The sequence below is a fragment of the Ahaetulla prasina genome, chromosome 5, assembly GCF_028640845.1.
Source record: "Ahaetulla prasina isolate Xishuangbanna chromosome 5, ASM2864084v1, whole genome shotgun sequence".
NCBI classification, from domain to species: Eukaryota; Metazoa; Chordata; class Lepidosauria; order Squamata; family Colubridae; genus Ahaetulla; species Ahaetulla prasina.
The window spans coordinates 19,698,567-19,724,337 of NC_080543.1; the positions used below are offsets into that span (position 1 = coordinate 19,698,567).

At 42.4% G+C, this 25,771-nt stretch overlaps 1 protein-coding gene across 1 annotated transcript; it reads right to left on the minus strand.

Moving 5' to 3' along the window:
• Positions 1 to 25,771, minus strand: ANGPTL5 (angiopoietin like 5). Its single transcript, XM_058185228.1, has 8 exons — positions 25,614 to 25,771; positions 20,994 to 21,138; positions 19,881 to 19,984; positions 17,015 to 17,108; positions 15,304 to 15,404; positions 12,475 to 12,595; positions 9,912 to 10,097; positions 1 to 1,947 (listed from the first exon to the last, which is right to left on the minus strand). Exons 1-8 carry the CDS (start codon positions 25,713 to 25,715, stop codon positions 1,637 to 1,639), a joined length of 1,164 nt encoding a protein of 387 aa, XP_058041211.1. The 5' UTR covers positions 25,716 to 25,771; the 3' UTR covers positions 1 to 1,636.

Sequence of the window (25,771 nt, forward strand, 5' to 3'; positions counted from 1 at the left end):
CAAGTGATAGTATTTATTTTAAAAGGCTGTAACAAAGCATTTGTTAAAGAGAATAGAATACATTCCAGATATTAACGATGTAAAATATAACATTAATTGGGGACTACCTGTACTGCAAAGAAGTTCTCTTTTGTAAATAACCAGCCTCAAATAAGGTAGAAGGCCTTTTCAGGGGTGGGCTTCAAAAACTTTAGCAAGGGGTTCTCTGCCTGGTTGCTGGGTGGGCGTAGCCATGGTGGGCGTGGCCTAGTCAGCCTCCTGCACCATGGCAGGGGTGGGGGGGCTTTTTCTCAAGCCTCCGGGAGGGCAAAAATGGCTTCCCCAGGCTCTGGAGGCCCAGAGGTTTCCAGCCTTCCCAAACTTCCAGTAGGCCCATTTTTCGCCTTCCCCGAACCTCCATTGCGTGCCCTGCACTTTCCTGCATCCAAAACAGGCTGCGTGGGGACTCCTGGGAGGGGAGGGGCAGGGTGGGCAGCAGTGGTGGGTTGCCCCCAGTTCGGACCGGTTCTTGTGAATTGATAGTAAAACCGGGGGGGGGGAGGCACCGTCCACCAACCCCGACGTCATCAGGAAGCGCGCAATCCTGCTGCAAACCGGTAGTAAAGGTAAGTATAACTTACCCCTGGTGGGCAGGGCCAGCCAGGAGTGGGATTTGGGGGTTCTCCGTACTGTACAGAATCTTAGCTAGAGGTTCTCCTGAACCCCCAGTAGCCTACCCCTGGGCCTTTTCCCCAGGGCAGGTAGTCCTCAGTTAATGACCCCAGTAGAGATCAGCAACTTGTTCGTTAAGCAAAGTGGTCACTAAGTGAGCCCACCACTGTGCTGATGATCTTACTTCAACTTTCCTTTGTTATACAGACCTGCAAAGTCCATAAATGCAAGGGTTGGTCGGTCCCAAACATGTTCATCTCTGTCATAACTACGAACAGTTGCTTAAAGAGGACTAACTGTATTCTTCTCTTATCTCTTAAAAAAAGTTTAACCACAGTCTGAATGTTACCTTTGCAGAGTCAGATATTTAACCATGTTGAGGATGATTCCCCCATTTTCATCATTCACTAAAAAAATTAAAAGCATCTCTCATCTTGCCGTATGGTTTACTACCTTTGCTGATTTACTACAATTGCTTGTGCAATTATGTTCCTTTCATATCCTTTCTTTTAAAGCAGTGGTCTGCAAACTTGGCTCTTTTAACACTTGTGGACTTCAACTCCCAGAGTTCCTCAGCCAGCAAAGCCACAAGTCTTAAAAGAGCCAAGTTTGCAGACCCCTGTCTTAAAGTAACGTTGATATTTTAGATTTGCAGGTCTGCAATTCTGCTGACTGTTCTAAAGATAAGATGATCTGCAGCAGCAAAAGAGGAGAATTGGAATTATCATGCTTATAGCTTTCCAATCCGGTGATGGCATGCTAATACAGTAAGTCACTGATACATTCAGCAGTGCAGTAAAATATCACAAATGCATTTATGGTGGAAATGTAGTTACATTGTCCTGAAGAGTGCAATTGTAAAATAATGCAGTGTGCAAAGTGCCTCAAATCTTTCAATAAATTGTTACACTAAAATGTTATGTATATTAGACTGAGAAGTGCTATTAGGCAGCCTAAATTTCTGGATGTTAATGACATTATCCTCTTATCTGAAGTATGTTCTCCTGATCTTCATTGACACAGATTTAATTTTAACTGGCTTGTTATCAACCTTCCAGGTGTCCCACTGGATACCTGATACCAGCAACTTCCTTGTGAATCGGTGGACACCGTTAAGATTTGCAAGACCGCATTGGTTAAACCACCAGCCTGTCTTCTCACTAAAGTTACTGCAGCTCTTGATAGGTGGTTCTTGGAGAGAGCAGGCTGGATTGCAACCATCGTTATCCACATCAAAGGTACTGAAAGGTAATGTATCCTGGTTATCTTCTTTCCTGTATCCCCGAAATGCATCACCTAAGCAGGAACAAACAAATAAGGAGGGAACAATGGCCATCAAAGACCATTCAATTTGCTTCTTCTATGAGAATAGAATAGAATTTTTTATTGGCCAAGTGTGATTGGTCATTTGGAATTAACGAGAGCCTTAATCGTTCGCAAATCGGACACTCGGGAGCAGGGGTCTCAAACTTGATTTCATTGAGGGCCACATCTGGGTTGTGTTTGACCTCGCGGGGGGGAGTGAGGGTATGGCTAGGGGACATGGTTAGCTCAATTCACTCATGTTGGGGGTGCCTGTGGTGGCCTGAGCACTCTGCCACTGAAAATGAGCTCCCGAGCTTTGTTTTTGGCTGCGACGGCCTCCTGCAATCCTCTGCCAGCGAAAACGGAGCTCAGGAGGACTGCCCGTGGGCCAGATCTAAGCACCCCATGGGCTGGATGTAGCCTGTGGGCCTTGAGTTTGACAGCCCTGCTCAGGAGAATAAAAATAATCTTTATTAATTGCTGTGACAAATAAACTACAGGAACAACTTAGAAATTATGCAACCAAAGGTTCTTTTCCCATCACGGAGTTGAACTGCTTGCCAACCAAATAGAGCATTATTCTGATACCCTTGAGTCAGCAGAAAGCTACCAGCATGAAACTTCTTGTCCTCGTTGCCAAATCCTATCCTGCCTCTATTTCCTCTCTTCCCAGTGACTGGCCATCAAGGGACTTGGTTTTCCTTCAAGGGAATTAATGAGAAAATCAGATTTACACATCCTCACTCTTTCCTTGAAGACTTGTACAGCTATCAGGCTGCTTCTCTACAGGCTGAGCACAAGATGGAGGCAATATCATAAGGACATGGAAGAAAATAAAATGTTGCCAGGACATATTGTGCCATATTAGGTGCAAGTTGAAGACATTTATTTATTTTATTTATTTTATTTTATTAGACTTTTATACCGCCCTTCTCCCGAAGGACTCAGGGCGGTGTACAGCCGAAATAAAATACAGAGTATATACAATTAAAAGAAATTAAAAGAAACTATTAATAAATGGCCGATAATTTAAAAAATTTAAAAAATTTACAAATGTTTAAAATCTCTAAAACCCCAATTTAAAATCAACTATTTATGCCAGTCCTGCATTTCTTCACAAAAGAAAATAAAGCAAGTGTTGTGGCCCGCCAGTGGCCAGTGGATCTGGCAGCAGATTCGAACAGTGATATGGTTGGTGAGGAACATGGGCCAATCCTGGAGTCTGGGGAAGGCTCTGATGAAGGCTCTGCATCAGAGGCAGAGAGGGGGCCAGAGCCATATGCGAGTTATCATCTGCCTTTGGAGTCAGACATCAGTGAGGCAGATGAACAGCAGGCGCCTATTCCCAGTGTGCGCATGCAGAGAGTTGCCTGATGAAGGGAAAAGCTAACTTGGGAGCCAACTTACTCAACTTGGGAGTAAGGCTACAGGTAGACGATGAATGGCCCCTCCCGGAGGGAATAAAAGAGGAGCGAAAGGGGAGGGGAGTTTGCAAGAGACAATTAGTTCATTACTACATTCTTGCCAAGTATTGCAGCATCTGAAATATATCAGCCTGGCCACTCTCCATGCCTGATAAAGGCTGGTAATTGTGAACTATATTGAAAGACTGTGGGAGAGGAAAGACTTTGCTAGAGAGGAATTCACTGTAAATTAAATAAAAGGGGTTTATTGGGACGAGGACTTATCTTCGTGCTGCTGGGGAAGCCTAGGTCAGAACAGCAAGTGCAGGCAAATTTGGGGAAGTTGGATGGCCTCTCTCTCTTTCTTTTTCTCATCAGCACACACACATGTACCATATCCATATAAACTATAATGCACCGCCTCTGAAGACCACTGGAAGCTTCAATTGGTCCAGAATGAAGCGGCGTGGGCAGTGATGAGCACGCCTGGGGATATCCATATAAGACCTCTGCTTTGCACACTTCAGTAGTTCCCAGTTTGCTTCTGGGTGTAATTCAAGGTTTTGATTGCTATACTTCTAAAGAGAGCATAGAGGGCTTGAAGGACCATCTGTTCCCATAATATCTGCCTGGCCAGTCCAGTCTGGTAGGGTTACTGCACTCTGGCTTGCTTCAATTAAATAATAACATCAAGACCAGGGGTGGGCTTCAAAAATTTTAACAAGGGGTTCTCTGCCCGGTTGCTGGGTGGGCCTGGCCATGGTGGGCGTGGTCTAGCCGGCCTCCTGCACCACGGCAGGTGGGTGGCTTTTTACCCTCCCTGGGCTCCGGAGGCTTTCTTTGAGCCTCTGGGCGAAAACGGCCTCCCCAGGCTCCGAAGACCCTATTCAAACTTCTGGTAGGCCCATTGTTTGCCCTCCCCAAGCCTCCATGCGTGCCCTGAACTTACCTGCATTCAAAACAGGCCACATGAGGACTCCTGGGCGAGGTGGGACAGGGTAGGCAGAGCCAGCCAGGAATGGGATTTGGGGGTTCTCCAAACTGCACAGAATCTTAGCTAGAGGTTCTCTCGAACCCCAGCAGCCCACCCCTGATCAGGACCCCAGAAGTGTGCCTTCTCTGTAGCAGCTCCTGCCCTCTGGAATTTCCCTTCCCTTCCCCTGAGATTTAAAGAAACACCTCACCCATCCCATCCTACTGCTGGTCCTCTGAAAGCCCCTGAAGACCTGGCCCTTGAAGATTTGAAAAAGTAAAAAACAAAACAAAAATGAATGGTGTTTGCAGAAAATTGCAGATTGCAGCAGGGAATCATGGGCCAAAACCCACCTTCTCCAATGACAGCAACTTGATTTTAGCCCATTTACTTATAGCTGATAAGAATAATTCATTCTGCAAATGGCCCATGGACTTTTTTTTGTCAAAGAGCCTAAAACCAGATGCCATTTGGCCAATGTGACATAAAGAATTGGGTTGAAAAGGACCTGGGTGTATTCTTTCTTTGTGATTTGGTTCTGGACTAGCCAGTGCAGCTACAGACATCATTTGTCGCTTTATTTTCCCATACTATAGAAATTTGTTTTCAAAAACAGACTGTTTGGGTCTCCAAATCTTACCAGCATTTCCAGAATAATGTCCTAGATGTATTTTGAAGGAGCACACTTCATCCTCTAGCCAAAAGCTGTCATACGATGCATATGCATACATGTCATCTTCAGACTCCAAGTCTATGTAAAGCATGAAACTGGTTTCTTTCTGGTTTGTTACGTGGAAAATCTTCCGGAGGCCGAGCCAAAATTCCCCTATTCAAGAAAACAAAATATAGAATTTAAAGTCCTCGCGGCTTTCTCTGAAACTAACTGTTGTGGCCTGTCGGCTGCCGGCCCCTCCAGCAGCTGAATCAGAGGAAGAGGAGGCGTGGGAGTCAGGGTCAGGATCAAGGCAACCTGAGGGTTCTGAGTGGGAAGAGAGAATGGAGCTGGCAGAGTGAGAGACAGAGGCGGAGCCTGGGCCGTCCTTCAGCCCTCAGATGGAGAGTCAACAGCCCCCAGTCTGAAGGTGGCTGATGAGGAAGAGGAGGAACAGCTGGGTCCAGTGCCTGATGCATGGATGCGCAGGAGGCAGAGGAGAGGAGAGCAGTGGAAATCTATGGACTGATCCTTGGGAAGGAAGAGCCACTGCTGCTAGTGAAGTCCTACCCTAGCTCTGGGGATAAAAGGCAGGGGGCAGAGATGAATAGATGTGGCAGACAAGTATCCATGTCCCAGCCAGTTAGACTTGTTAGTTTGTGGTGAGAGAGAAACTTTATGCCGGGGTTTCTGGTGCTCCTAATAAAGGAATCTTTGAGTTAACTTCAGAGGGTTTGTCGTGTTTGGGGAGCTGGGTCAGAATACTAACATTAAACAATTCTAAGGATCTGAAGTTCAGAGTTTCTCTGCAGAACATCAACTTGCCCATCGCTCAATTGTTATCAGAAGTGGGAGATCTGGAGAGCTGAGAAAAAAAAATACTGGGTACATTGAGTTGATTTCCTCACTATAGTCCAAGGGAGGGAGGAATATGTTACTAAGTGCATAAACATTATATCTCATTAGTACAGCAACAGTTCCGGCATAGCATTTTTTCCACAACAAAAAATTTAGACACTTTGCAAGGATCAATACACTTGCACAAGATATCTAAGTATAAATAAGCTTTGCATGTATCTTTTGTAAATTTGTGCAACTCAGCCAATAATCTTCAATTCTTTGACACCGATGGAGGAATATTTTTTTTATTGAAAATCCTTTGATATAAGCTTTCCTTTAAAATTGTATCTAATTATAGGTGTTTGCATGCAAACTTTCAGAAATAGACTTTTTTAAAAAATGTAGTTGTTCTTAATGAGGACAAATCATGGTAGATCCATGTGTTTGCAAAGATTAATAGAAGCAGAATGACCAAATATAATCTTGGTGGGAAACATGGAGAAATTCTTTTATATCTTCAAGGTCAATTTTCTATTTCCCAATTCAATGTCCCCTTCAGTATCATCAACTCTAGTTGCATAAAGGTAGTCTTCACCTTACTACCAGTCTCTTAGCACTCAAGATTCCAAGAAACCCCCAAAAACCTACTTATGATCCTGTCAGGGTTCCAACCAGTGGTGGGTTGCTCCTGGTTCTGTCCAGTTCTTCCGAACTAGTAGTAAAAGCAGTGGGAGGCTCCGGCCACCTGCCCGGATGTTATAATGGCACATCTGCGCATGCGCAGAAGCACGCAAGCATTGCAAACCGATAGTAAAGGTAAGTAGAACCCACCCTTGGTTCTGACCAATGCCCTAATTAAATCATGAGCCTCGAGCCAAGCTTCAAAAGAAATCTAGTTATTTATTAGCAGCTTTACGTCAGCACGTTCCAAGTGAAGCCAACTCTGACCCCACGTAACTTACATCCTAGCTCTGGCCCTGTTTCCCACCTCCCCCCAGGGTGTGTCATCAGTCACATCCTCCAACAAAGCAATTTTACGGGTTTTAGAAATCGCTCCCCTCAGGCCACTGTGGGTAACCATGGAGACAGCCTTGGGAAAGATATGGCTGGAATGTGCTTTTCTTTTAACTGACGTGCTGCCTCGCTGTAGCTGCAAAGTTCCCCATCCACCCTGCCTATGGCAACTCGAGAGCTGGCCAGGGATGTTTTGCGAGTTGACAGATCCAGTTTCAAAATCTGACATCATCCCCCTACCCCCATGGTCTTGCAGAAACATGGATTCCCCTAAGCATTTTAAATCATTTAACACCAGTTCATAAGGGGATTTCACTATTTAAACTTTCCATTTACAGCTCTCTGGTGTTAGAAGAAAAGGAGGCCTTGTTCTTGTTCTCCCATCTGATATTTGGATTCTTCAGAATTGCCTGACTTGACCTTTCAGATCATTCTAAGATATCTCCTCTAGTGTCATTTGAAGATGAAGATGATTGCAATTGTCGTGAATCTTTTACTTCTAAGACCACAGACCCCTTCATGGATTACTGCTTTGTCGTGGTGAAGGGGCTTGTGTAGCTCAATGAAGCTATGAGCTATGCCACAGATGTTTGTAAACTAAACGTTTATTGTAACTGTCCACTGTTTTGACCCATACATTAGGACATTGAGCTACATTTGAGTAACTAGGAAGAGCCTTAGCATGAATAATAAATACCTGAAAGGTCGCCAAATCCATCCAAATATTCAGACCATGTCCTTTGAAACTCAACTGCTCCTTCAGTTCTCTTCTGAATCACTGTCCATCCCCCTCCTCTAAAATCCATTTCACACAAAACCTGAAATGATTAAAGGCAGCAGAAGAATCCTGTCATGAGCCAATGTGATACATCAGTTAAGATGTTGGGTTAGAACAAATGAAACCTAGGATGACTTCCCCCCTCACTGAGTGATTTGAAGCCAGTCTTTCTTTTTCAACCTGACCTAATTTAGAGATTGATTAGCATGAGAATAAAATTAAAGATCCCCAATAAATCAACTGGTGGTCGCAGTGCGTTATGAATCTAATGAATTAGTAACAAGTTACTAATGCAGCATGTGGACTTCTCCCCCTAAATGAAACAACATTAATTCTAATGTCCATATGTGAATATGTATTAAGACATAGTGTAAGCCGCCCTGAGTCTTCGGAGAAGGGCGGAATATAAATGCAAATAAAATAAAATAAAATAAAAATAAAAGTTGGATCTTATGTTTTGCAAGCAGCTGAGAATCTAAGAGTCTGGTAGCATATTCAGACATTCTGCGAGCTCCGGAACTAAAATAATTAAAATTTTATTCTACTAAGCTTTTGTCAAATTCTGCACAGTTTTGTCTGTTTAGAAAGGAATATTTTCTAAATATTTTCATGACCCGTGGTTATTGGATCAATAAATAATATGTGGTTGCATCTTCGATTTTGAAAGCAGGCAAGAAAATTTTCATGGGCTTCTGCAGTGTAAAATAATTCTTAACAATTTGGAGCTGCACAAAAAAGAAGGGTACCATAATTGTAAGTATTTTGTTGTTCGATGTCATAGCCAGTGAGGGAAGGAATGCTTTTTTTCCCCTGCTACATGTTCAGGAATATAATTTCTTTGGAATTTAAACCAGGAGACCTATCAATTTTTTTGATACTTCTTGGTTATCATCCCTCTGAAACTTGAAATTACATTCCTCATTTTACAGTATTATTCGTCATAACATGTTTTTCCATTAGTTTCTGATCTATATCCAAATTTATAACTAAATATTTCCACTTATTTGATGATTTCAATTTTTGTAGACATTGGTATTAATTTCTAAGAGTTGGGAAAAAGTTAACATTGGTTGAAACAATTTTTGTCATTTCTGAATTCGTGTATGATGAAACATTCCATGCTTTCTAACTCATAGAGAAAAAATGCATTCATTGCTTTTGGAAAAAAATGCAAATGATTTTGAAGTATGCCGGTTTGAAAATACAATTCCCCTTGCATATTTTTCACAGAAATAAACCCAGTTTCTCCCAGAAAATATTGTATAGGACTGTAGCCTGTATTTATTTGTCTTATAATATTTTTAACTAAACGTTCAACATTTTACCTTTCAGTTTCATCATTTGTTTCTTTATTTCCACATTTACATCTTACTTTAATTCAAAAGAGTTCAAAAATTTTAACAAGGGGTTCTCTGCCCGGTTGCTGGGTGGGCCTGGCCATGGTGGGCGTGGTCTAGCCGGCCTCCTGCACCACAGCAGGTGGACGGCTTTTTACCCTCCCTGGGCTCCGGAGGCTTTCTTTGAGCCTCTGGGAGGGCGAAAACGGCCTCCCCAGGCTCCGAAGGCCCTTTTCAAACTTCTGGTAGGCCCATTGTTTGCCCTCCCCAAGCCTCCATGCGTGCCCTGAACTTACCTGCATTTAAAACGGGCCACGTGAGGACTCCTGGGTGAGGTGGGACAGGGTAGGCAGGGCCAGCCAGGAATGGGATTCGGGGGTTCTCCGAACTGCACAGAATCTTAGCTAGAGGTTCTCTCGAACCCCAGCAGCCCACCCCTGATCAGGACCCCAGAAGTGTGCCTTCTCTGTAGCAGCTCCTGCCCTCTGGAATTTCCCTTCCCTTCCCCTGAGATTTAAAGAAACACCTCACCCATCCCATCCTACTGCTGGTCCTCTGAAAGCCCCTGAAAACCTGGCCCTTGAAGATTTGAAAAAGTAAAAACAAAACAAAAATGAAAATTTTTGCAGAAAATTGCAGATTGCAGCAGGGAATCATGGGCCAAAACCCACCTTCTCCAATGACAGCAACTTGATTTTAGCCCATTTACTTATAGCTGATAAGAATAATTCATTCTGCAAATGGCCCATGGACTTTTTTTTGTCAAAGAGCCTAAAACCAGATGCCATTTGGCCAATGTGACATAAAGAATTGGGTTGAAAAGGACCTGGGTGTATTCTTTCTTTGTGATTTGGTTCTGGACTAGCCAGTGCAGCTACAGACATCATTTGTCGCTTTATTTTCCCATACTATAGAAATTTGTTTTCAAAAACAGACTGTTTGGGCCTCCAAATCTTACCAGCATTTCCAGAATAACGTCCTAGATGTATTTTGAAGGAGCACACTTCATCCTCTAGCCAAAAGCTGTCATACGATGCATATGCATACATGTCATCTTCAGACTCCAAGTCTATGTAAAGCATGAAACTGGTTTCTTTCTGGTTTGTTACGTGGAAAATCTTCCGGAGGCCGAGCCAAAATTCCCCTATTCAAGAAAACAAAATATAGAATTTAAAGTCCTCGCGGCTTTCTCTGAAACTAACTGTTGTGGCCTGTCGGCTGCCGGCCCCTCCAGCAGCTGAATCAGAGGAAGAGGAGGCGTGGGAGTCAGGGTCAGGATCAAGGCAACCTGAGGGTTCTGAGTGGGAAGAGAGAATGGAGCTGGCAGAGTGAGAGACAGAGGCGGAGCCTGGGCCGTCCTTCAGCCCTCAGATGGAGAGTCAACAGCCCCCAGTCTGAAGGTGGCTGATGAGGAAGAGGAGGAACAGCTGGGTCCAGTGCCTGATGCATGGATGCGCAGGAGGCAGAGGAGAGGAGAGCAGTGGAAATCTATGGACTGATCCTTGGGAAGGAAGAGCCACTGCTGCTAGCGAAGCCCCACCCTAGCTCTGGGGATAAAAGGCAGGGGGCAGAGATGAATAGATGTGGCAGACAAGTATCCGTGTCCCAGCCAGTTAGACTTGTTAGTTTGTGGTGAGAGAGAAACTTTATGCCGGGGTTTCTGGTGCTCCTAATAAAGGAATCTTTGAGTTAACTTCAGAGGGTTTGTCGTGTTTGGGGAGCTGGGTCAGAATACTAACATTAAACAATTCTAAGGATCTGAAGTTCAGAGTTTCTCTGCAGAACATCAACTTGCCCATCGCTCAATTGTTATCAGAAGTGGGAGATCTGGAGAGCTGAGAAAAAAAAATACTGGGTACATTGAGTTGATTTCCTCACTATAGTCCAAGGGAGGGAGGAATATGTTACTAAGTGCATAAACATTATATCTCATTAGTACAGCAACAGTTCCGGCATAGCATTTTTTCCACAACAAAAAATTTAGACACTTTGCAAGGATCAATACGCTTGCACAAGATATCTAAGTATAAATAAGCTTTGCATGTATCTTTTGTAAATTTGTGCAACTCAGCCAATAATCTTCAATTCTTTGACACCGATGGAGGAATATTTTTTTTATTGAAAATCCTTTGATATAAGCTTTCCTTTAAAATTGTATCTAATTACAGGTGTTTGCATGCAAACTTTCAGAAATAGACTTTTTAAAAAAATGTAGTTGTTCTTAATGAGGACAAATCATGGTAGATCCATGTGTTTGCAAAGATTAATAGAAGCAGAATGGCCAAATATAATCTTGGTGGGAAACATGGATAAATTCTTTTATATCTTCAAGATCAATTTTCTATTTCCCAATTCAATGTCCCCTTCAGTATCATCAACTCTAGTTGCATAAAGGTAGTCTTCACCTTACTACCAGTCTCTTAGCACTCAAGATTCCAAGGAACCCCCAAAAACCTACTTATGATCCTGTCAGGGTTCCAACCAGTGGTGGGTTGCTCCTGGTTCTGTCCAGTTCTTCCGAACTAGTAGTAAAAGCAGTGGGAGGCTCCGGCCACCTGCCTGGATGTTATAATGGCACATCTGCGCATGAGCAGAAGCACGCAAGCATTGCAAACTGGTAGTAAAGGTAAGTAGAACCCACCCTTGGTTCTGACCAATGCCCTAATTAAATCATGAGCCTCGAGCCAAGCTTCAAAAGAAATCTAGTTATTTATTAGCAGCTTCACGTCAGCATGTTCCAAGTGAAGCCAACTCTGACCCCACGTAACTTACATCCTAGCTCTGGCCCTGTTTCCCACCTCCCCCCAGGGTGTGTCATCAGTCACATCCTCCAACAAAGCAATTTTACGGGTTTTAGAAATCGCTCCCCTCAGGCCACTGTGGGTAACCATGGAGACAGCCTTGGGAAAGATATGGCTGGAATGTGCTTTTCTTTTAACTGACGTGCTGCCTCGCTGTAGCTGCAAAGTTCCCCATCTACCCTGCCTATGGCAACTCGAGAGCTGGCCAGGGATGTTTTGCGAGTTGACAGATCCAGTTTCAAAATCTGACATCATCCCCCTACCCCCATGGTCTTGCAGAAACATGGATTCCCCTAAGCATTTTAAATCATTTAACACCAGTTCATAAGGGGATCTCACTATTTAAACTTTCCATTTACAGCTCTCTGGTGTTAGAAGAAAAGGAGGCCTTGTTCTTGTTCTCCCATCTGATATTTGGATTCTTCAGAATTGCCTGACTTGACCTTTCAGATCATTCTAAGATATCTCCTCTAGTGTCATTTGAAGATGAAGATGATTGCAATTGTCGTGAATCTTTTACTTCTAAGACCACAGACCCCTTCATGGATTACTGCTTTGTCGTGGTGAAGGGGCTTGTTCAGCTCAATGAAGCTATGAGCTATGCCACAGATGTTTGTAAACTAAACATTTATTGTAACTGTCCACTGTTTTGACCCATACATTAGGACATTGAGCTACATTTGAGTAACTAGGAAGAGCCTTAGCATGAATAATAAATACCTGAAAGGTCGCCAAATCCATCCAAATATTCAGACCATGTCCTTTGAAACTCAACTGCTCCTTCAGTTCTCTTCTGAATCACTGTCCATCCCCCTCCTCTAAAATCCATTTCACACAAAACCTAAAATGATTAAAGGCAGCAGAAGAATCCTGTCATGAGCCAATGTGATACATCAGTTAAGATGTTGGGTTAGAACAAAGGAAACCTAGGATGACTTCCCTCCTCACTGAGTGATTTGAAGCCAGTCTTTCTTTTTCAACCTGACCTAATTCAGAGATTGATTAGCATGAGAATAAAATTAAAGATCCCCAATAAATCAACTGGTGGTCGCAGTGCGTTATGAATCTAATGAATTAGTAACAAGTTACTAATGCAGCATGTGGACTTCTCCCCCTAAATGAAACAACATTAATTCTAATGTCCATATGTGAATATGTATTAAGACATAGTGTAAGCCGCCCTGAGTCTTCGGAGAAGGGCGGAATATAAATGCAAATAAAATAAAATAAAATAAAAATAAAAGTTGGATCTTATGTTTTGCAAGCAGCTGAGAATCTAAGAGTCTGGTAGCATATTCAGACATTCTGCGAGCTCCGGAACTAAAATAATTAAAATTTTATTCTACTAAGCTTTTGTCAAATTCTGCACAGTTTTGTCTGTTTAGAAAGGAATATTTTCTAAATATTTTCATGACCCATGGTTATTGGATCAATAAATAATATGTGGTTGCATCTTCGATTTTGAAAGCAGGCAAGAAAATTTTCATGGGCTTCTGCAGTGTAAAATAATTCTTAACAATTTGGAGCTGCACAAAAAAGAAGGGTACCATAATTGTAAGTATTTTGTTGTTCGATGTCATAGCCAGTGAGGGAAGGAATGCTTTTTTTTCCCTGCTACATGTTCAGGAATATAATTTCTTTGGAATTTAAACTAGGAGACCTATCAATTTTTTTGATACTTCTTGGTTATGATCCCTCTGAAACTTGAAATTACATTCCTCATTTTACATGTTTTTCCATTAGTTTCTGATCTATATCCAAATTTATAACTAAATATTTCCACTTATTTGATGATTTCAATTTTTGTAGACATTGGTATTAATTTCTAAGAGTTGGGAAAAAGTTAACATTGGTTGAAACAATTTTTGTCGTTTCTGAATTCGTGTATGATGAAACATTCCATGCTTTCTAACTCATAGAGAAAAAATGCATTCATTGCTTTTGGAAAAAAATGCAAATGATTCGAAGTATGCCGGTTTGAAAATACAATTCCCCTTGCATATTTTTCACAGAAATAAACCCAGTTTCTCCCAGAAAATATTGTATAGGACTATAGCCTGTATTTATTTGTCTTATAATATTTTTAACTAAACGTTCAACATTTTACCTTTCAGTTTCATCATTTGTTTCTTTATTTCCACATTTACATCTTACTTTAATTCAAAAGAGTTCAAATTTTCGCTTTCAGGACTCTCCTTCCATTCATATCAAGGAGCACTTTTCTAGATTCTCTAACTTTTAGCAGATCTTTTAAATGTTGAGTTGTTGATCATGCTGATCCCAAATTGATTGATTGCATTCCAAAATATTAGAGCCATGGTGGCGCAGTGGTTCGATTGCAGTAAAGATAAAGGTAAAGGTTCCCCTCACACATATGTACTAGTCATTCCCGACTCTAGGGGGCGGTGGTCATCTCCGTTTCAAAGCCGAAGAGCCAGCTCTGTCTGAAGACATCTCCATGGTCATTTGGACAGTATGACTAAACACCAAAGGTGCACGGAACTCTATTACCTTCCCACCAAAGGTGGTCCATATTTTTTCTACTCGCATTTTTTACGTGCTTTCGAACTGCTAGGTTGGCAGAAGCTGGGACAAGTAACTGGAGCTCACCCCATTACGCGGCACTTGGGATTTGAATTGCTGAGCTGCTGACCTTTCGATCGACAAGCTCAGCATCTTAGTCACTGAGCCACCACGTCCCTTAGAATGCAGTATTACAGGCTAATTCTGTCAAATGCCAGCAGTTCGATCTTGGCTGGCTCAAGATTTATTCAGCCTTCCATCCTTCCAAGGTTGGTAAAATAAAGACCCAGATTTTGGGGGGGCAATATGCTGACTCTGTAAAAAGTGCTTAGAGGGGGCTGTAAAGCATTACAAAGCGGTAGATAAGTCTGTGCTACTGCTATTATTAAACTCTGAAAATATAACGCTAGCTCATTTTTTATGCTGCATTTTCTCTATGAACTCTCCTGCATAGTTTCATCAATGTGCTGAATTGAAAGCACATTTTCTTAGGTTTTTATTAGTCACTATTTTATAAGCAATCATGTTGGGATAGGCCCAAGAAGGGTGGGAGGTTGACAGCTTAGAACTCTGGAACTGTTTTATGTGCAGTTCTGTTCTGAGTCTATTTTGTCATAAAATCATGAAGTTTAGCTAAGGCTAAACATCTGTCTAAGAAAATACTTTTTGTCCAGGAGCTTTCTGTTGGTGGGCAGGTCAGCAAAGGGTGGGAAAGACAGGCTTATGATTCCAGATATCATGAGGTCCTATAGTTTTGATTTGTCAAAACTACAATTCTGTACAAAATAATTTTCCTCTTTTGGGGATTTCCCAAAATTTTGCCTAACTTTGCCACTGAATCTTATCCAAGCTTTATGGCTAACCCCTTTTAAGCCTAGTGAGTTGTATGAACTTGGCCTGTGGGTTGTGTGAAGTCTGTCTAGCATTCTGAGAAGCCAAAACATTGGATTAATTGAATCAACCATGGTCAGATTTCCTAAGGACAAAACATTCAAGCAAATGGTAAATATAAAAAATCAATATTACCTCAAAGGGATAACTTGCTCCTTCTGGATGGATTATATATAAACCGCTTGGAGTTTTTGTAACTGATCCAATGGTATCTTTAATATCACTGCAATCTAAACCTACAGGACAACATTACAAAGGGATGTTTTAGTTAAAGGAAAGATCCTTTTTCAGACCAGGGATTTGTTCAATATCTCAACTCTTGAACATGGAATTCCCTCTACAATAGATCCGAGAGATGTGGGGTAATTTTTATTTTTTTTCCATTGACAGGACTATTCTTTTCTCCCCAAGGGATCACACCCCAGAAAAGCCAAACTTCCAGGTTCTGGCATGATGCGCACCTGACAATCAGCTGGCCGGTGTGCATGCGCACACGGTACTGCCGCGCACGTGACAGACAGATGATTGTTGTGCGCGGATGCGCATCAGAAACTGAGAAGACAAACAGGCAAGGCCGCACGTGCCAGGCAATATGGCTTTGCATGCCACTTTGGGCACGTGTGCCATAGGTTCACCATCATGGTCCTAGGCTATGGCTCAATCACATCAAATATCAAAGTTGCTAAAGGCTTCAGATAAATGTGCAAGACATAAATGGGAATTCAAAGCACTTTAAGGTTTTGGTTACTATCTTTAAAGCGCTCCATGGCTTAGGGCCTGGGTACTTACGGGACCGCCTGCTGTTACCTCATGCCTCCCACCGACCCGTACGCTCACACAGAGAGGGACTTCTCAGGGTGCCGTCCGCCAAGCAATGTCAGCTGGCGGCCCCCAGGGGAAGATCCTTCTCTGTGGGGGCTCCTACCCTCTGGAACGAACTTCCCCCGGGCTTACGCCAAATACCTGACCTTCGGACCTTCCGCCGCGAATTGAAAACACATTTATTTATTCGCGCAGGGCTGGCTTAAATTTTATTGGTTTTAAATTTTTATTATCAATTTTTAATGGGTTTTAGTTTTATATGTTCCAAAGTTTTAGGCCAATTTATGTAATAAGTTTTTTAATTCGTATTTTAAATTATATATTGTACTGTTTGTTTTACCTTGGCTGTACACCGCCCTGAGTCCTTCGGGAGAAGGGCGGTATAAAAATTGAATAAATAATAATAATAATAATAATAATAATAATAATAATAATAATAATAATAATAATAATAATAATAATAATAATAAAGTAGGGGGCTGAAGCAGGTGATGGATACAATATTAATAATCATCTTACTCTGCTTCCTTTTCCAAAATTAGCTATAAGTGATTTAACCCATAAATTCTCACAGCATTCCAGATAGTGAGTAAGCATTTGTCACCTATTCTGAATGAAACAACCAACAATCAAACTTCAAAAACAGTAATAAAAAAACACCCCATTGGATGTATCACTTTTATGGTAGAAACATGCTGTCTAGGGGTGAAATCCAGCAAGTTTTGACAGGTTCTGGAGAACCGATAGTGGAAATTTTGAGTAGTTTGGAGAACTGGCAAATGCCATCTCTGGCTAGCCCCAGAGTAGGGTGGGAATGGAGATTTTGCAATATCCTTCCCCTGAAGTGGGGTGGGAATGAAGATTTTGCAGTATCCTTCCCCTGCCACACCCACCAAGCCACACCCACAGAATTGGCAGTAAAAAAAATTGGATTTCAGCACTGATGCTATCTTATAGTTCAATACATATTTCAGTAAATACTGTAAAATCCAAGCAGAATTTTAAAAAAAAAAAAAATCTTTACCATGAGACTGGACTGCTCGATGGGGAAATACATCAATTGGTTTTCTGGACATGTCTGTATTTAATTGCATAACTCGGCTCATAAGTTCATTAATCTGCATATGCAAAAAAGAGAAATGTTTAAAAATCTTCAACATGTGGGAGTACTCAATAGTATATTCCTTTGGTCATTGCTTTTGTAATGCTAACACTAGATGTAATTCCTGTGCTGTAATTAATAGTACTTGGAGGAAAACACTATTGCACAAAAAGGGACTTAATTCTAAGCAATGCATTGTTATGGATTTGGCAGAATGGTTAGGGTGACCCCACCAAAAAAATATATATCATTTTTCTGTAGTTCTTGAGCATAAAAAATTAGTTCCAAGATTTTTAGATGCTAAATGTTTGAAATCAGTGCCTGAAGGCTTTGTATTTTAGAACTGTCTTTGCATTTCATTGGCTCAAGAAAATAGTAGAAAGGAGGAATGTTCCAATCATTTGCAGCAGAAGTTGGCATGACCAGATACACAGATGTGTACCACAATCCAAGAAAATGCCATGAGAAACCGAAGGATTTGCATGCAAGAATTCTGGGGCTGTTTTCCAGTCATGAGCCCATCTTTATTCAAAGGAGAGAAAAGGATTTGGAAATATTCATGGAGCTCTATTGTTGGAGATAATACAAAATATCCATAGATCACAGCTGTTCGCTTTATCTTTTTCCTGTTTTTCTGGCTGTTCTTTTCCCCCACAGTTCATAGTATTTATGCAATTTGGCCAGGTGTGCAAGTTTTTTGAAAATGAAAATATCTTGGGGTGGGCAGGTGGCACTTTAGAATTGTGTCTGCAGCAGAGGCCCCCTGTTCACTGTAGTTCTTCTTTGTTCTGAGGGAAATTTCCCTTAGGGGTGTCAAACACAAGGCCCGCGATGTGGCCGGAACTGGCCCGCGGGGCCATCCTGGAAAATGTAAGGGGCTGTCTTGCGTTGCTTTAGCCCAGTCTATCCAATGCAGTTTCGGCCCGGTCTACCCAATGCAAAGAGGAAAAATACCCACTCAGTCGGCCACGCCCATTGAGTGGCATCAAGCTGGCCATGTCCACCCAGTTGGTCACACCCACCCAGCCCCCCAAGATCAACCACAGCCCTGATGTGGCCCTCAGTGAAATTGAGTTTGACACCCCTGCCTTAGGAAGTTCCTTTGAGCCATGGTAGCACAGTGGTTAAAATGCAGTATTACAAGCTAATTCTGCCAACTGCCAGCAGTTCAATTCTCACTGGTTCAAGGTTGATTCAGCTTTCCATCCTTCCGAGGTCAGTAAAATGAGGACCTAGATGATTAGGGGCAATAGGCTGACTCTGTAAACCACTTACAGAGGGCTGTAAATCACTATGAAGTGGTATATAAGTCTAACTGCTATTACTATTGCCTCTGAAAGTTTTCTTTCAGCCTGCTATGACAGCATGTACAAGAGTGGAGTTCTAAGAAGGACAACAGCTATGAATATGTTTCAAGGCTTTCTTTTCTTTGTTTCACTTCTTGTTCTACCTGAATCCTCATTACAGGGTAGCCCTCGACTTACGACCACTATGGAGCCCAAAATTTCTGTTGCTAACTGAGACAGTTGTCAAGTAAATTTTGTCCCATTTTACAACCTTTATTGCCACAGTTGTTAACTGAATCACTGCAGTTGCTAAGCTAATAACGTGGTTGTTAAGTGAATCTGGCCTTCCCATTGATTTTGCTTGTTTAGAAGGTCGGGAAAGGTGACCCCCAGGACACTTCAACCATCATAAATATGAGTCAGTTGCCAAGGGTCTGAATTTTGATTGCACGACCATCCAGACTGTCGCAACGGTTGTTAAGTGTGAAAAATGGTCACTTTTTTCCGCGACCTTGTAACTTTGAACGGTCGCTAAATGAACAGTTGTAAATCGAGCACACCTATATGTTGGCAATTTGGATTTTTTAAAACTTGCTTGCCTTGTCCAACCATGAGAATCATGTTCCTTGTGACTAGTCTTGGAATTTGGCATGCATTGACTCCCCAATCCCTTAATAACCTAAATTAAGCTGATTAAATGAATTACCCCTAATATTTGATCACGGAATGGGACTTTTCACCTTGAACTCTTGGCGGTGCCTGTTTTTCCACCAGGGTTTCGCCTCCGTGTTATTATGCCTCAGCACTTTGGGACATGGCTCCTCTGTCCCAGTCCCTTCTCCGCGGCCCATTCGTTGTAGTACAGTTCGCGTCGGGCTTTTGGGCGCACAGGACAGTTTGAAGCCAGCCAATCAGTGCAGGGGCTCAAGGACTTTGGGAGTAACAGAGCCTCCCTCTGAACTGCGGCCCCCGCTCTACTCCCAAAGCCCTCGAGCCCCTGCACTGATTGGTTGGCTTCGAACTGTCCTGTGCGCCCAAAAGCCCGACACAAACTGTACTGCGACAAATGGGCTGCAGCGAAGGGACTGGAACAGAGAGGCCATGGCCCAAAGTGCCGAGGCATAATAACACAGAGGCGAAACCTTGGTGGAGAAACAGGCTGCACCAAAAGTTCGAGGCGAAAAGTCCTAGACCCATTTGATTATATAAGTCATATCTGTTCTTTAAAAAATCAAAGTTTCTAACTATTTGCGGTCAAAGTGAAGAATTCTTAACAAATTTCAGGATTCTTATTTAGATTTCCAGTGATGCAAGTGGCCTTTTCATAGCCTTTCAAGGGTGGAGTTATGTTTTTTTCGGACATTGTAAGACAGAACAATATTTTTTCCCACAATATAAAGCTGTTTTCAGAGAAAGTGCCCACGTTATCTGTTAATTGTCAACAATTCAATTATATTATCATTGTCCAAAAAGAAATCCATTTAGCAAATATTGGCCATTACCTGATTGGAGAGATAATCTAGAGAAGACTGGTGATCATCCATCATGTTCCGTATCATCTTCTTAGTACTTCTTGCATATTCAATTAGAGAATTCTGCAAATTCCCTTTAAACATATAGATTGCCAGCTATGTTAAAGTAATTAAAAGAATGCATTGTATAATTATAAGAGGCAATGTGAAACATTGTTTTCAGTTTTTCTTTTGCTAGCCATATGAAATGGGCTTGTTTGTGCAAAATCTTTTTAAACAGAATTTGATTTTTTTTTTTTAAAGGAGATGGACTGTAATGAAAGGGAGTAACTCAGCTCCAGAAAAAAATCATAACTACTGGTAGCAGGAAAGAAAAACCATCTGTCAGATATAGCAATAGCTTTTAGACTTATATACTGCTTCACAGTGCTTTTACATCCCTCTCTAAGCAGTTTACAGAGTCAGCCTATTGCCCCTAACAATCTGGATCCTCATTTTACCGACTTCAGAAGGATGGAAGGCTGAGTCAACCTGGTGAGATTCAAATTTGAATATATAATAGATAATATTTATTAGAATATATAATAGATATAGCTAATATTGAGTTAAAAAGCCAAGTACTTCAGTATTTGGTGCTTGTAAATTTCTGTGTTACTAGATGTAAAACATTTGGAAACGAATTAGAATTTCAGCACAATGAACTGGTCTGGAAAAATATATTTATTTCATCATCATGGTAAAAAAAAATAACTATCAAGTGGCTCACTGCCAAATACCAATATGGGTGGGCCCTTGTTGAGAAGTTTAGCGTATATGGATAGAAACATATTCTGTGAGAGAAAGCAATATTTTATTTCTTAATATAAAGAATTCCATACTGTGAGAAGTAATCTGTAGGACGGTCCATGACAATGATGGATTTGGCATGCGTAAGAAAAAAAATAGTTGCTAAGTGGTGAAATTGAAATTTCACAATTTCACAAAGAGCGATAAGTTAAATGCCCTATAACATAACACTCTTTGTCAGAGATTTAAATTGATGGGTTGCAGATTCCTGAAATCCTACATATATATTACATATAGGTTGATTGGCCTCAAATAACAAATGACAAGGAAGAGTAGTTAAAATAAAAATATACATACGACACATATAGTGTTTTCCTTCCCTTAATAGCTTAGGTTGAGAATCAGAGGATGCCTCATTCTTTTTCTTCTCTAAATTGTCCATGGAGAGATTTTTTGTTACTAGATTGGCGGGCTCCGCTGCTACGGTTGCTGTGGAATTGCCCTGTAACATTAAATCAAACAAAACTTTATTTCTTAAAAAATATTCTTTGATTTCTGCTGTATGTGGTACCAAAGTGCCTAACATCATACAAAACAAATAAACACAGTGGGAATTAAAAGCCTTTGCATTTTCAGAACTGAGAGAACAACTATTTCCCTTGTCTCAAATACCCATATTTTTATTAACTTTCATTCATCATCCACATACTTTTTTTTATACAGGACTTTCACAAGACCAGACTATTGTGGTCTGCTGGCAGCCTGTGGAGCTGGCAGCAGAATTGGACAGAGTCGGAGGAGGCTGGGGAGGAACATAGGCCAGTCCTGGAGTCTAGGGAAGGCTCAGACAAGGGCTCTGCGTCAGAGGCAGAGATAGGGCCTGGGCCATCTGGGAGTTATATGCTGACTCCAGAGCCTCCAGAGTCTGACATCAGCAAGGCAGAGGAACAAGGGGAATCTGTTCCCAGTGCATGCATGCACAGAGCTACCAGAAAGCAAGAACAGTTAAGACAAAAGGGGCAACTCGGGAGTAAGGCTTGGAGATGATTGGCCCATCCCATAAGACATAAAGGTGGAGCAAAGGGACATGAGCCTTTGCAGGAAGCAACTTTGTTCATTCTGGTCAGCTTAAATTCTGAAGCTCCATTTTGACTCTGTGCTCTGCATGGCCTTGCAAAGCTAATTGCCAATTAGGTCTTTGGCAGTGTATCAAGGGAGATAAAGGTGAGAGCTTATCAGCCTTATCCTGAAGGACTGTGGCAGACTTTTGTTGAATTCTTTACAAACTATTTGTGACTCATTATGGGCTGTGAATGAACATAGTTTACAGCTGTTGAAATAAAAAGAGGGTTTTTTGGGACTAATTGTGTGCTTTTTACTGTCTTGGGAAGCCTATGTCAGAACACAGACCATCTTCATTCATCAGCAACTAATCTCACAGCAACCTTGTGAGATTAGTTGGGCTGAGAAACAGTGACTGATCCAAAGTTACCCAAACATTTTTCGTGCCTAAGGCAGGACTAGAACTCACCCTCTCCTGATTTCACATTCAGATCAATTACATCTTCCCCTTTCCTCTTAGTTTAAACAAACATTCATGTCTTCCTTTCCCTCCCTCTTTTTCACTTCCCTTCACACGTGCTGTTTACTAGTGATACCTCTTAAATCACAAAATGGAATCATTCAGATGCTGTTGCATTACTGGATACATTCATAAACACTAACCTCTGCCACCCATCCTACCTTTAGTTAATTAAAACTTTCACATAAAGACAGGTACAGTATTGTTTCCAGCCTAAGTCACATCCCTGCCATATGAAGCATTCTTATAAATGGTGAAATGTTGGAATTCATTGTTGGAATGTGTTTCTATGCAACAATAACAGTAATATTCAGCCAGTAGATGGCAGTATTTATAAGTCTGGCTTTGTGGTATATTCTCTATATTATTTTGTTCTGAGTAGTTTCCTGTTTCCTGTTACTGTAATATAGTTGAGCAGTAAAACACATGGTGACTGTACTCTTGTTTGCTGTGGTGGTGCTTTACCTAAACAGAATTTTAGACATAAGGACAGTGCCAATCATTCTTGTTAGATTCGGGCAATAACGAGGCAGGAGACCAGGATAGTGACAACAGCTCTTTACTATATGGTGAACCCAGCAACCCGGCTGGGGAAAAACCTCTCCTTATATACAGTTTGGCCGGCGGCTTCAACCAATCAGCAACGTGCTTGTTTCCCGCCAAAACATTTAAAGATACATTACACTCCTTCCCTCCCAGAAAACACTTTACCAATATTTACATGATATTTACATATTATTTTTCAACGTAATCACGCAAATAGACTGGGCGTCTCCTGACTCTTTCGGACCTGCACAGTTCATTCCTGGGAGTATGAGCTGAGCGGAGGGGCTGTTTGCTCCTCTCAGCTCCTCCTCTAGGCCATCCGGCCCTGGATTATTTGCCGATTCGTCCCTGCTGTTTTCTAATGGAACCTGTTGGCGTCGCTGGACCTCCTGGAACTCAGATAAGTCCTGCGATTTTCCCGGGTTTGAGTCAGCTGTGGATTCAAACATTGTATAGTCAGGGCCTGTTTTGTTTAATTCGGGTTGTTCGGCTATGCGTTTTCTTATTTGGTCTATGTGGCGCCTCCATACTCGGCCGTCTGTTATCTCTACCAAGTATGATTTTGGACCTGTTATGTTTAGGATTTTTCCTGCTACCCATGACGGGCCTTCACCATAGTTGTGTGCCCACACTCGGTCGCCTATGTCCATTCCTCTTGTTTTTCGAGTCCCCTTGTAACCCTCCGTGTATAGTTTGGATTTTAAACGGTCTAGTGGGCACCTGAGCTTCGCCCATTAATAATTCGGCTGGGCTTCTGCCGGTTGTGACACAGGGGTTCTATGTTGACGGCCAGGAAAACATCGATTTTTGTTTGCCAGTCGCCTGGCTTGAGTCTGACAATGCCTCTTTGCGCTCGGACGAAACGCCTGCAAGGCCATTCGTCGCAGGGTGGAAAGGCGCCGAGAGGCATGCTGGATGCCCTCTTCTGCCAAGTACTCCTCAAACTGGGTTGCCGTGAATTGCGGGCGTTATCGGATACTAACGTGTCGGGCAACCCATGGGTTACAAATAGGTGTCGAGGACTGAGATCACGGCCTCGGCTGTCATGGATCTCATGAGAATGATTTCCAGCCATTTGGAGTAGGCATCGACTACTACCAGGAAGGTTTGGCCGTGGAAGGCCGGCAAAATCAATGTGGATTCTAGACCAGGGCCCTGGGGTCTCTCCCATTCCCGAACCGGGGCCGTTGGGGTAGCGGTCTGGACTCCTGGCAGGCCTGGCATTTCCTACCCTTTCAGCAATTTCCAAGTCCATTAAAGGCCACCACACATAGCTTCTCGCTAGACCCTTCATCCTTACGATCCTGGGTGACCTCGTGGAGGAGATCCAACACCCTTTTCCTCAATTTCTCTGGGATCACCACCGATCCCCCATAGCAGGCACCCCTTGAGCCGAAAGTTCCCCACGCTTTTTACAAACTCTTTAAAACGCCGCCCGGCACAGCGGGCCACCCTCTTTGCACCCAACCAAGTACAGTTCTCAAAGTAATGTCCCGGTATGACGCCCGAGCCACCTCCTTAGACGTGACTGGGCCAGAGTCCAGAGAGTCGATTAACAGTATGGGCGTCCCCGGAGTGGGATCTCGATCGCCCTGGCAGTGGGCATCTGCTTAACGCGTCCGCATGCCCCAACTCTTTTCCTGGCCGATGCCGCAGTTTATAGGAGTAGGCGGCTAAAAAGATAGTCCATCGGGTCAATCGGGGCGAAAGCGCCACAGGCGTTGGGCGGTCTCCAGCCAGTAACCCTAACAGTGGTCTGTGGTCTGTAACAATTTCAAAGTCTCTACCAAAAACGTATTCGTGAAACTTTTTTACCCCTGACACTATAGCTAGGGCTTCCTTATCCAGCTGACTATAGTTCCTCTCTGTCGAGGACATCGTTCTGGAGTAGAAGGCTATTGGGGCTTCTGTGCCATTTGGAAGCCTGTGGCTGAGCACAGCCCCCACCCCGTAAGGGGATGCATCGCAAACTAATACCAATGGCATTGTGTTATGATACTGAATCAGTAAGCTATTGCTCGAGAGTAGGTTTTTTACTGCTTCGAAAGCCCTCGCTTCCGTCTTTCCCCAAGACCAAACAGTATTCTTTCCCAGTAACTTATGTAGCGGCTCGGCAACGGTTGCCTTATTTTTCAAAAAGACCGCGTAAAAATTCACTAAACCCAGGAATGCCTGTAGCTCTGTTTTGTTTTTGGGCGCTGGAGCCTTTCTTATTGCCTTGACCTTGCTCTCAGTGGGGTGGATTCCTTCCTTGTCTATTCTGTAGCCCAAGAACTCTACGGATTCTACCCCTATTTGGCATTTGTTCACTTTAACCTTTAGACCGGCTGACCGGAAAATGCCCAAAACTTTCCTCAAACGCTCCCCCAATTCTTCTAAATTTTCGCTGATACCAATACATCATCAAAATAGGGACTATCCCGGGAGCCCTTGCAGAAGTCGCCCATTAAATTTTGAAATAGGCCAGGTGCCACACTCACCCCAAACTGTAACAAGCGCTTATCTCCAGATGCATCTAGGAACTAGGCTAAGATTGCAATACTTCCGTATAATTTATCAAAAGAAATGCCTCCATGTTTTACTTTTATTAATGATCTGGTAACTTTCCCTGCCTTTGCAGAGGTTAATGTCAAAATTCCTAGTAAATTGCAGCAAATTTTACAGAATCTACATCAAACAACAGGAAAAAGGAAGCACAGCTGCTTTTGCTAGTTGCTTCAGTACACTTTTAACAGAAATCTTTCAAAACAATTGAAGTGGTTTCGGGTGAAATAAACAACGCCACTTGAAATCAGGATTTGCTGTCTATGTTTCTATCATTTATCAAGGCAGTACAACACAAACCTTACCATTGCAGAACATGGCTCGACACTATGAACTATCGAATCAGCCCAAATCGAAAATATAATATTTAGGAAGATCAGTGAGGTAGATCGATTAGGGTAGATCATGTCTGAGTTGGAAGAATAAACATTTTTCAAACGGTTTCAAATTGCCTTGAAAAAAA